This window comes from Coturnix japonica, chromosome 1, assembly GCF_054131305.1.
Source record: "Coturnix japonica strain WE chromosome 1, WE-NBRP24, whole genome shotgun sequence".
Taxonomy (NCBI): domain Eukaryota; kingdom Metazoa; phylum Chordata; class Aves; order Galliformes; family Phasianidae; genus Coturnix; species Coturnix japonica.
The window spans coordinates 165771611-165784951 of record NC_140663.1 but is presented as its reverse complement, the minus strand read 5'-3'; the positions used below and the strand labels follow the sequence as shown (position 1 = coordinate 165784951).

General features: G+C 36.3%; 1 protein-coding gene across 3 annotated transcripts in view; it reads left to right on the top strand.

Annotated features, from left to right (window-relative positions):
- DYNC2H1 (dynein cytoplasmic 2 heavy chain 1) overlaps positions 1-13341 on the top strand; it is a 120275-nt gene that overhangs the window by 101641 nt on the left and 5293 nt on the right. For all 3 annotated transcript variants that reach the window (XM_085556079.1, XM_015852271.3, XM_015852270.3), the window contains 2 exons: positions 10713-10822; positions 11163-11244. In XM_085556079.1, the coding sequence (XP_085412205.1) occupies positions 10713-10822; positions 11163-11244 (192 nt within the window). The remainder of the gene's footprint in view (positions 1-10712; positions 10823-11162; positions 11245-13341) is intronic.

Sequence of the window (13341 nt, the reverse complement as noted above, 5' to 3'; positions counted from 1 at the left end):
CTTAATCATTTTTTAATTAGTTTTCATTTTCCTCTGACTTTTCATTATTATTTTATAAATGTATTTTATCATTCATTAAATATATCTTTGGTTTCTCAGGAATTTAATGAAGGCAAATAGATATTCTCATCATTCTGAAAATTACCTTGAAATTTATATTACAGTGAAGGCCCTATGATCTTTTGATCGGTTTAGTTTTATATGAACTCTGTCGTGTTTTCCGTGGTTAATTGCACCTCCCTCTGTTTCCAAAACTGTAAGGTAATGACTCCTACCTTCACCATCTGGGAAACTTTGGTTTAGGTACCTCAAGAGGAAAAAAAATAATACATTGAAACTTGAAAGAGGTAAAGAAAGATTGCTTCTACTAAGGATGCAGTAGGCCTGTACTTAGGCTATTAGTTAAAGGCTGCCTTTTCAAAATGTTTACTGCCAGTGTAGAAAATGAAAGCAACCTCTTTGTGACAGGAATTGAATGGTATTATATTAAAATCTGGGACAGTGTATGGAGAGGCTTCCTAGAAAGCCTTAATTTATTTAGAAAAAAGAAAAAAAAAAGAGATTAAAGTGAACATGTTGGAGGCTTTATTGAAACTCAGTCTGATATAGAGATTCCCTGTGGAAGATCTTTTGAAATCATCATTTGTAGTATTTGATACTGTTGGATCCATTGCTTTCTTTCAAATCTTACAAAAACATTAGGAACCTAGTATTTACTAAACAGCTAAATTACGATTAAAATGTGTACTGTCCCCATATCTTGCAAATTACCAGTTGGTCTTTGTGTAGATATTACAGCCATAAGCTAAAATGCATGGAATGAGATTCTTCAGTTAACAGCGTTTTTTTGGTTGTATTTCAGTGTCTTACCCATCTATTTTTTCTTGTGATTTGCTATCTCAGACATTTCTATAGCACAGTTTTACACTGTTCACAGTGGTGGCATGTGGGCTGGGCTGATAATATTCTTGTTCATTATGTATACTAGTCTTGCATTTCAGTTCCGGATGACTTAGATTTCTGTGTGACCTAATGAAAAAAATGAGAGAAAAACGTGGGCCTGTTTGAACAACTGTTGCCATAACAGCAAAGCAAAAGTAAGAGAAGGCAAAGCAAGGAAACGCTGCTTCAAAAATGAAAACCTATGGCTGAACAGCAATTCATTGCACACAAACATTATTTCTCTTAAAACTCTGTATTGTGAGGAGAGACCATGTCTTTAAAAATGTCACTGAGCTGGAGCCCTAGCAGTGGTCCTGGATGTTTCTAGGGATAGAAGAATCCTTTAAGCATTTGCTCAAGAAGCCTTTATCCAGTGGACTGAAGGATGTAGGGGATTCCTCCCCACCTGAGCCTGCTGAGATTACAGGCTGGTGTTTGTCTCCATTTTCCATGTCCTGCAGAGCTAAGGCTGAATCCCAGAAGAAGCAGCAGACACATTCCACACAGACATGCAGACTGACAGAGTGAAGTACCTTCACAGGCAACTACATAAGCACTGGCAGCATGAATAACCCTATCATGTTGCTTTGGTTTGCTGCTCAAGGAAAACAATCTCCACGATTCTCTGATTTTTGATCTCTCTACTGTCTGGTTTCCAGTCCCTCAGCCTGCAGCACACAGCCCAGACCTCTGGCTGGTATGGCATGAGGTTTCTTAGTGGATTCCCTCTCCCCATTCCCCCCAGACAGGGAACACGTGTGCACAGAAGGTAAGTAAAGATTAAAGGACAGGACAGACTCTGCTGATGCCATTCTTACTCATCACTGATCTATTCTGAATCCCCCCTTTTCCCACCCTTTGGTACTACCCCATAAATATCCTGTTATATTCACCCACTCTGGCACACCATGAAAAGTCTTGTACCCCTTAAAATATCCCACCTTGCTTGCACAGCTTTCCAGTTTCTTTTGATAGATTGCTGTAGTGGATTTTGGAGCATGAGCAAAAACAGCTTGATATGTCTTCCATGGTCTCAAGAGTAGCTGATGTCTCTATTTGGACAGGTGTCGTCCAGGTATGTGGACAGCACAGAATAACTCAGATTTAGTGTTCTAATTAAACACAAGGAAATTTAGATGTTTTCTTTCTCTCGTGGAGCAGGCAAACTTGAAGATTTAATAGATCTTTCTGCTGTGTCTCCATTTAATCACTTATTCACTTAAATTAAGTAGTGGCTGTATAGAACAGTAGTAACTTGAAAAGACACACTATCCAAATAGGAGTTCTGAAGGCTATGTTGTAAAATAAAAATATCATACTATTGCAGGTCACTGTCTTCTGTCCACTGAAATACAGTCTGTTTTCCACGGAAGCTAAAGCAGAAGGTGATGCTTTTTTATGTTCAGAAGATTCATGTCCTTTTGTGACTTATCAGGACACGGTGTTCACATGGTGGGGCCTGAGTTGGAAGGATTCCTTAAGTTGTTGAGTTGTTTTGTTGTTTCTCTCTCCATTTTTTTTTTTCTTTAAGCACAAGCTGAAGACTTTACATTCCAAAGATATTGAAATCATTATTCTTTGAATGCAATGAGACTTACAGACTCCAATGAGCTTCCACGACAAGTCTGCAAGCTCTGCATTTTTAGGTGGTAGTAATGTCAGCGTAGAGGGATTATCCCTCGTTTGGGAAAATAATTGGTTTTATGTGTGGGAAAACAGGTTTTAAGATGCAGCACTGCGAAAGGAAAGTTAGCTTTACTTGCATTTGGTTTGGTTTCACTGTGAATTATTGAAGCTCAATTCCAATGAAATTTAGATCCTCTGTTATGGGAGGCATCCACAGGTTATGGGTTTTTCTGTAAACTTCAGCCTTAAATCTTTTGAAATGTAATCTATTTCAACAGAAGTCAACTCCTGTTGATTACATTCTCAATTCTAAGCATGTTTTATGAGTATAGGTATTTTTTTCATTATTAAATGCTACCTTGTAAGCAGAAGTTTGAAGAGCATCCTTCATCATACCACTAAGCAGCTGATGTTCTATATGATTGTAGAAAATTGATAGCAGAAGGCAATCACTCATAAAGACTTGTGTGGTTCATAAAAAAGAAACAAGTCTTTACAGTGCATATTCTAAAATACTAAAGAAAGTGATCATTTTTCTTAAAAAGTTCAATTTGTTAATTTGTTGTTGCTTTTTTTTAAGCAGATTTATTTATTTTTTAATGTCTGGATGCAAGTTACTCCCTGTGTACTCCATAACTGAGAGGAAACTGGGTCATATGTTTAGTGTGTGTATGATTTAATGCTGTGGTTTTACACCTTATTAAATCTAATAAAATAAATATCATTCATTGATCTTTAAGATTCAAGATGCATTTTCAGAATGCAGAGAGAAAGATGAGCAGATACAGTGGTAAATATAAATGAACTGTATATATTTAAATTTTTAAAACGTATAATGTGTATTGCCTAATTTTAAAGAACTCATTTTTCATTCTGTCTTTATCATGGAATGAAACTGTGCAGCAAAAGATAAAGCAGAGGGTAAAATGGATAGTCTAGTCTGAATTTTTAATTTAAAAGCTTTATGTATTTTTCAAATGTCAAATCTGTTCTAATGAATATATACTGGATTTGTACCACTTCATCGTAGTATCTCTCTCACATAAATGTTCAATATTTAATGCTAATATGTCTAGTTATGCACCCTGAAAGTTTGAAATTTTGCCTGTGTTTCTTTGTGTCGCTTAGTAAGATCAGCCAAGAGAGAACATGCACATGCTGCAAAAATTCCCCACTGAATTAAAAGGAGAAATTAAATGGTGGTGAAAATGGTCAGGCACCAGACAAATGTGTATTCCTTAGGAAAGTCTGAGATATTTTCCCTATGTTGTTCCATCTGTCTATCCAGGATACTTCCTGAGGACAGGCTTGAATGTGGCATCATGCCGTTAGATCACCAAGATTGGAAAAGACCTCTGAGGTCATCCAGTGCAACTGTCCACTTACCACAGATATTTCCTGGCTAAACTATGTCTCTTAGAACAACAGCTAAATGTTTCCTGTCCATTTCCTCTGCACAGTCTGGTAGCCACACTGCCCCAAGTCTGCAGCATTGCCTGGGGTTGTGGCCAAAGTGCAGGACCCAGCACTTGATCTTGTTGAGCTTCATCCCATTGGCCTCAGCCCAACCTGTCCACAGTCCTCTGTAGGGCCTTCCTACCCCCAGGCGGATTGCTGCTTCCTTCCAACTTGGTGTCATCTGTGAACTTAATGAGAGTGCACTCAATGCCCTCACCCAGGTCATCAATAAAGATACTGAACAGGACAGAGCTCAATAGCAGCCCCTAGGGAACAGCATTCCTAATGGATCACCAGCTGGATGTAGCTCCATTCACCATCACTCTCTGGGCCTGGTCATCCAGTTAGTTCTTTACCCAGAAAAATTGTATCTTACTCTGTTTGTGGGAAAATATTAACATCTGAGTAAGGGCGGGAAAGTACAGTCCTTTTTGTGAGCCATCTTCATCCAGTCCACAGTAAGACTAACAGATGTTTTATGATCCCTGGACTCTAGTAACATCCAGCTTAAAAAGACTAAAGAGTTTTCTAGGACAAGATAGAAGTATGCCACGGGGTTTGGCCCACAGATGAAACAATATCAGAATCTCTTGTTCAGCCAGCAGACTCAATGATGAGCTGTTTCATCAGGATGTCACCAAAAAAAATTCCCTTGCAGGCTTTAACAAAGGTTTTGTATGCTACAAAAAGCTACACTTGAGTTATCTTTAATCTGAATGCTTTACCGTGTAGAAACAAGCATTTAATCATATCAGTTCATTACACCAATTAAAAAAAAGAATCTTGATTCTGTGTCTACACAAGGCTATTCTTGGTTGAACAAATTTTTAGATAGTCTGAGCAGTTCTGCTCTGCCCAGTGCTGAGTAAGTAGCATTAGCATGAGTCAGCGTGGTGTGTTCCTGGATGCTGTGTTCCAGGACAGGACCAGGCAGTCATATATTTGCTTTGTTCCAGTGAGGCTGCATCAGCCAGAGTTTGTTCTGTGATCTCTTTTTTCCTTGTAGAAAAGTAGAGTTTTTTGTTTTCTTTTTGGCTGTCATGATTTTTGGGATGTGTACCCCATACAGTTAAGCAGTTTCTGATTAGATTGCTATAGTATGTTTGAGAAGCTGCGTACATACATGAGAGTTAGTATGAGGCTTAATAGTTGCTGATAGACAAGAGTTCTGTTAAGCAGGCATGGTTAAGAAATTTTCTTTGAATTTTGGCAGTCTCAAAAGAGGATGTTAGCAGAAAACTGCTAAACAGATTAAAGAAACCAAATCCAACAGGTTTTGACTGATGAATGCAGCACAAGCGGTCATTATCTCTGAAGAGGAATAAGGAGTGTGAGAGATATGCTTAATTGGAAATCTGTATCTTGTGAGATGTTCACCAGAGAAAATAAACCAAGGTAAAGGAAGCAGTTCTCTGTTGGCTCCCTTTACCACAATACAGCATTCAGGGTGGTACAACAGTAAACTGTTTCATCATTAATCGTGCCTGGAATTCTGAGTGTTCTTTACCCTTGTTCAGCCATGCTGGCTTTATCACAGCTGCATCCCTGCTCCAGAGGTCCACAAAGGAATTGAAACTCACTTTGTCCAAGGATTAGGGTCAGCAGTTTTGTCTGTGACCTGTAAGTAAATATTATACCATTATTTTCTGTGCCCTGCGACTTCTTATCAGTGGAAGTTGGAAGTGGGACCATAATCTATGTTTGCCTCGATTGTCGAGAAAATATCTGAAAGTAGATATTTTTGACATATGTTAATCATAAGCTTATTAAAATTTTGTTATGACTCTTACTTAGTCATCATTTTGATATCCTTATTAAATATAGGAACCAGCAACTTAGAAAAGTTCAGTTACCGTTTTGATAAAACTGAATGCAGTAACGAGAATGAAATCACATTTGTTAATGCTTCCCTCAGCTGCGCCTTAGTGCACAACTGCTTCTGGCACATTGTTAGCTGGCATGTTGATGCTAATAGACTCAGAATTTGTATGCTCTAACAACGTGGCATTGCATTAACATTCAGACTCCCCAACAAATACAGAACTTCTGAGGCATATCAAACTGAAATGAAAAAGTAGTATTGTATTGAAAGTACTGAACAGCAGTTTTGGTTTGTATATTCTAAAATAACAGAATGAAATGCAAAACCAAAAATAAACTAAGACTCTAAATACCTTTGTCATTTATCACTTAAAATATAGTGTGTGCTGCCATCATACCACATATCTGAAATATGGTTGTATTCATGTGTTCGTTTTATGTAGAGTATCTATAATAGCTCAAGAGTTAAACATCAGAAAAAATTACCCAGAGGGAGCCAGTTGCCTTATGACAGTCACTTGTGGGGGACCACACTCAGTGCCATCATGAATACCTCTATCATTTCCTTGCGGTGTAACACAGTTACTTCAGCTGATGTTTTCCGCCAGGTACCACAGCCTGAGAGTACCCCTGTGCTGGTCAACTGAATGCTTCCTCTCCTATCACTCTCCTATCAGTGTTTGTTACTTGCTGCTCAGACTTTTCTATTGTCTTGCTTTTTTTTTTTTTTTTTTGTTTAGTAACTTTGAATGCCTCTGAAACAAGTGTAAAGACAGAACTGTGCTACATATGTTTTCAGGCAATGCATATTCGTATAATACTGAATACAATTTTATGCCCAGGCACAAAAGTGAAACAATTTCTGTAGTGATTTAAATGATTTGCTCTTTCAATAAAAGATTTCTTCTGGGATTGCAGCAAGGGGAAAACATTATAGAAGAGAATATAATCAGGATGAATTAAAACCGGTGAAGGAAAAGTATTTGATTCATTGTAGAGGAGTTTTGTGATCAGCTTAAAATTGTATAAATGATAATGGGAAAATCTGGCAGCCACTTTATTCCTTCCACTGTTCGATATGAGATGCTGAGTTTGCTTTGGGTTTATAAAAGATAAGGAAAGCTTCAGAATGGAGGAGATGCTTCTTGGATGTTAAGATACGTGAAAAAAAAAAAAAATATTTGAACCACCTGAGACTGTACTTCCAGATTTATTGTGGTAAAAAAATAATTGTTTCATTATACAAAATAGAAACTCACCTTAATTGGAGCACTGAAATATTCTGCTAGGAATTGCTGTACAAAGCTTTTTGCATATTACTGATAAGCTTAGGTATGGTGCATATAAACATCTGATGCTATATTAATCTACCAGGGACAGTTCAAATTTAAATTTATAACCTTAGTTTAACAGTAAGCATTCTGGAAATATTACATAATTTAACAGTTAAGGAGTGTATATTAAAAACTTTTTTGTATACGTGTGCAATGTAAATGTTTTCAGGGTTAAAATCCTCAGTCTGAGGATTCATTTAATTTTGTTTCACAGCTAAATGCTATTTATCAATAGCGCTATGATTTCAGCCTTCGTATGCATTTTCCCAGCTATTATTCACTGTCATAACTAACACAGGGAACTTAAGCTGTATTGTTAATAATACGCTGAGAACTGAGCTTAGTGAAATTGGGTCTTGACTATTAGTTGTTCTGAAGATGTGAACCTTTGTGTTGCAGCAAACACACCAAGGGCTGTATTATTCATGGTGGGAGTGAGGAGGTAGCTGGCAGAAGACTGATCAGGCTTCTGACCCGACCCACAAGGGGATGATTAGATAGGTCTTACACCATCTTAGTGATTTGATGGACCTGTCATTGTAATCCAGATGTCAATAACAAATGAATGGATTATTTTTGCCTACCTAGAAAGAGAAAGGTTTCTACTAAGCTAGTGGTGAAGAAGTCACTTCAAAGTAAGGTGCTGCATGGCCATCCGAGATCAATAAGTCAAACAACTCTGCATTGTTTTGACAAATGACATCAGTGTGTACTTCTATCGAAGCTAGGGTCGGAGTGGGAAAAAAGATATCACAGCTAATCTGTTGAAAGATTTCTCCTTTTCAAGAAACATCAGTCTTTCCATGGCTCAGCCTGAGGTTCCCCCCCTTCTAGACATGACCTTTCCTAGGCATCCAGGGCAGTGGTGGGGGGTGTACTAGTGACAAATGATCCATGTAGGAGAGTGTTGTCACTTTTTGAGACCATAGCAATTGGCTAACATGCTGTTATATGATGATTTAAGCTGGAAAGGAGAATAACTTCAGTTTTTACACTTCTATTTTAATATATATTTTATTATCATTTTTAATGGCATTTTGCACAGTTTGTGGCTTATAGAGTCAGTTTTCTTCATAGTACAAGCTGGTGTAGCACCATGTTTCAGATTTATGATGTAAACAGCGATAATACACCAGTGCCTTAGTTCTTTGTTTCTCATACTGCCCTGCCAATGAGTAGATGGGATGGGAAAAGAGCTGGGACAGCTGGCCCACACTAACCATACTATATGACATTGTGCTCAGCAATAAAAGCTAAAGGAAGGAATAAGCATTCCAAGATACATTCATATATACATTCAGTGTATACATTCATATATATATTCAAAGAACGTTCAGAGTTACGGTTTTTATTTTCCTAACTAACTGTTAAGTGTAATGAGCCCTACTTGGCCGGAAGTGGCTGAACATCTGCCTACTGTTGGGAGGCAGTGAATTAATGCCTTACTTTGCGCTTCCTGCATAGGCAGCTTTTGCTTTACCTGTTAAAATGCCTTTATGTCACTCAGCCCATGACTTTTCTCACTTTTACCTTTCTGATTCTCTGTTCTTTCTCACTTGGAAGGGAGAGAGTGAAGGGCTACGTGAGGTTGTGCTGTCTTCAGGAGTTAACTTGCAACACATTTAAATCTTAAATATTTTAATATATAAAACTGAATATTTATTAAAAAGCGTGAATGAGTTATGTCTTCTATTTTATTTAGACCAATACAAGTAGCAATTACAAAAGGGGCTTTTGTGATCTAATGAAAGTTTTTGCTATTGTGTTTCCTAGTGCAATTTAATTATATGAGTTTAGAATTAATATCACCCATACTGATCTTTTAATTGGATGGAACATAAGCATCTATGTTCCTGACGGTGTTTCTCTTTAGCAATTACATTAAAAGTTTATTTGATGACAGCAGTAGAATGATTATATTAAGTGCAAGTTGAGATGTTTGTGTCTGCTTGTATTATAGAATACAATTTACAAAATCTGCCCTAACCTGATTGCAGATTTACTACAAATATTGTTGTTATGCAAAGTCATTAAAAATTCAGGCAGACAAAAACCATTAACTGTGTACATTTAGTTAATGAAAATGGAAAGTGAAAATCTCCTAACTAATTCATTATCATTTGGGTTGAGAGCTCATAGTCTGTGATGTGACAGACAAAAAAGGTCACTGATTCAGTTTTTGTGCATGCTGGAAACATTATGGAGATATATTTGACACGTTGACAAAGAAAACTGCTCCTCAACAGCAAAAAAAGCACACGCAAAAAAGAGATGATATTTACTTGTGTTTTGGATATTTTTTTTTTCCACTTTGAGATGCTTCTATGAAATTAGGTGATCAGCATGTCAAAGAATACGCTAATGTACTTTAAAGGTGAAGTAGAGATGCCTGCTGGATGCTTTATGTGACTAAACTAAGATATTTGAAAATACTCATCGAGCTGAAATGTAATGATTTGTCTATGCATAATGGTATTTTTAGACACTCTTGTTGTTTGCATTTACACAGGTAGCATGCCTTTAATGCAAACCCAGACAAACCTTGCAAGTTCCTTCACATGAGAGTCAAACATGTAGCCCACCCTGATGAGGAGACATTCATTTATGTATAGTGGTACATTCATCCTAGCTTTCTGGATCTGGGAAAGAATTTCAGGTCTGTCTAAAGTGAGGGTAGATCTACATCCCAATTGGTCCAAAAGAAGGCTTCAAAAAGGAGTGTAGCAACCATTGATTCTTCAGTTTTGACATCAGTAGATTCATACAAGGCTTTTAGGAACACAGTGTGCACCCTTGATAAAATGATAGAAAAAAAGTAGGAGTTACTTTTACATGTTTCTTTGCTTAATACATGTGGTTTATCAAGACTGTAAATCAGGCTTCATTGTGCTTATCTCTTCTCTTGATGGCAAATATCGCTTGGTGTCAATGGGAAGTTCTAGGGGTGCTGCTAGTAGAGACATGCTTCACTGCTGTGAGAAAAAGTAGGTTGGGAAAACAGGATAAATGAAAATAATTATTCCCTCCACTCCTGTAATTTTGTTCTTTTGGCTCTAAAACACTTCAGTTTTTATCTTATCAGAAATTCTGTGAATTTATGTCTTAAGCCTTGCTTGAAGGAAATTCATTTGTCTGAATTCAGCAAAGCAAAGGCAGTGATGCTAACCGTTTTGACAAAGAAAAAGTGAAATTTCATTTTTGTAAAGATGAAATAGGATTTCAGCAGAGCATTAGGAATTTGGTTTGAGCTTCATCCTACAAAGTGAGCTGCAGTGTGCAAGGAGTGAAACAAAAGCTTGTTTGTATGGAATGAGTGAGTCGCATTACATAAACTGCTGGCTTCTTTGCTTTTAAGTTGTGTTGACTTTGTTTGCCAGTGTGAAGTAACTGAATATTCAACTTTGAGCTTACAATATATTTACACAATCTTTCTTCATTAATTGTATGCATTGACAAATCCACATCAACTTAAATTGTTGAAAAATCCAACAGTAACTTCAGGATTAATTTTCCTCTTTTTTTCTCGTCTAGAACTGGGTAGAAAAAGCAGAGAAGCAGCAACTACTGTCAGACACCCTGGACCTTTCAGAGCTATTTCATCCAGATACATTTCTCAATGCCTTACGCCAGGAGACTGCAAGGTAAGGGAAAAATAATCTACCTATTCACGTGTGTTAATGTGCCTTTATTCTCTATTTATAATGATGATTACTTCAGTTTCAGATCCAACAAATCATGTCAGTTATTGTCATGAGTGGTATGAGTGGTCTCAGTTTTGTTACTTTTACTGAAGTAGAATAGTTACAAAGTGCTTGTTTGAATACTGATGTAGGAAAAAAAAAAAAAAAAAGGATAAAATTAATAATGTATCTTACTTCAAAGTTAGACTGTGATATAGTACACATCAATTTACATTGTTCTAGGGTGTGCATTTCATTTATTGTTGTTATATGTCTCTAAGTATATGTGTTTCCCTTGCAGAGTAATGGGCTGTTCAGTAGACAGTCTTAAATTTACAGCATCATGGAAAGGACGAATTCAGGAGGGTAAACTCCAAGTTAAGGTATTCTGCTTAGCAGTATTTGTCTGTTCTTCTTGAGTTTCTGTGATAAAAAACATAGTAGTTATCATAGAATTTTACTGAGATGTCGAATTACCTTTCTACAAACTTTCTGGAAGAGTGAATTATAAATATATAGGAGTACTGGAGATAGAAATGCTGGTTAAATGGATTCAGCTGCAAAATAAATAAATAAATAAATAAAAATCTGCAGAGTGCTGATTTAAATTTCAAATTCTTCCATTACCTTCAACTGCCTCTTAGATAAAATTGAAGCTGCCATTTCATGAGGTAATACGTAACCATTGTCCAGAAGGTCATTAAAAGACTTGTGGCTTATAGAAAGAAGATATACATATAGAAGGCCATCTCTTAGAAACACTAATCTCAAAATGAGATTTTTAGGACCTAAGTAAACTATAATAGGATTTGTTTTAGATATGACAAAGACACAACAGTTTGTTAATAGGTGCTTAGGGCTACATCCAACAGCTACAAAATTACATGAATTTACACATAAAAATCACAACCAAAATGTCCTGTTACAAAACTCTTTCCTCTAATTAAAATCTAATTCTCTAGTTTGCAAGTAGACATTTAAATCTAACAACTGTAAAGTATTTTTTTAGAAATATTTGTATGGGGAAAATACTGCCAAGGTTACACACTTGATTTGAGTATTTTCCTTTCCTCAGTAAAAGCAGTATTAAGTGAATCTGCATCATTAAGTATTCATTGGTATCTTCAGTTCTGCATTGAAGCTTTGATGCGCAGCAAGGCTTTGGAACACTTTGCCATGCTGAACACTTAGGTTCCTTTCTATGAATCCTTTCTCACATTATAATGAAAAATCGGGGAAGAACTTTGTATTAGTAAAGTTTAACACAAAGCATCTTACTAATTTAAAGTGTACTTTAACCAAATCATAAAAATATCAGTGATACAGAAAAATCATCCTTCAGACTATAGTTTAGAGGTATGATCTAGAGCTAGATCCTTCCTAGAAGAATGTGGTGGATATTTGATTTAGAATCAGCTGTATAAAATTTAACATCACTTTGGGTTGCCTTAACAAACGATACCTAAAATGCACATCTGTGCATCTTTTGATATGCAGATAGTTCTCTTATTTGCTGTGTGCACTGGTTGTTTGTCATGCAAAATCAGGTATTGCTTTTGATGCTAGAATCTCATTTTCTGTTGAAGAAGAAAGGAAGAAACGTGAGAGACTTTTTGATAGCAAATGCTATGAGCTTGGATGGAGATTGATATAAATAAAGAAAAAATGTACTGCAAGATTAATGTATTCAAATGCATGACATCAATATCAAACCTGTGCCTTTTGTAATTGACAGAAGTACTACTGTAAGGTGTTTGTTTGTTTGTTTTAGCACAGTATACCTCCATCCTGGAATATTAGTAAATTGATGATGAAGGCCCGTGGTGGTAGTGAAGTACATATATATCATTTTATATATTGTATAAATATATATATATATATATTTATATATTATATATTTTAAAGAGATGTCACCTGTATCATATAACAACAGTTCGGTTTGAAAGTAAACCTAGGGCTGAGACCTGAAATGACAAATACTTTCTCTTTGTAAGAACTGAAACTCCAAGCAGTACTGTGACCTGAGCTGCAAAAATACTATATAAGCGATGCACATACTGTAAATTTCATGTAATGCGTAGTTCATAGTAGTTGTAATTTCTCTGTAATATTTATTGTAGAAAAGAGAATAGGACTATGGGTGTATTTCCAACCACTATCTGAAAGTGCATTGTTCCAGTAGGATGTATTTTTCAGTGGTTTTTAATACTGAATCAAAGTTTTGGTCTCCATCTTCAAAGGAGATCCTGTGATTGGTTGACATTTTCCAGAAGTTCGGTTGATTTTATTTTACATAAATACAGTGTCAAAGGAAGTACAAATATCAAAAGAAAAAACCTATGTGCTGTAGAAATTGACAGGGTCACCTGTCAATAGGTGACCCACTTCTATAGAACTGTCTTTTAGAAACATTCAGGTTGGCCAGACCTTTCAACACGCAGCAGTACATTTTAAAAGCTCTTTGTCAGACCAGTTTTCCC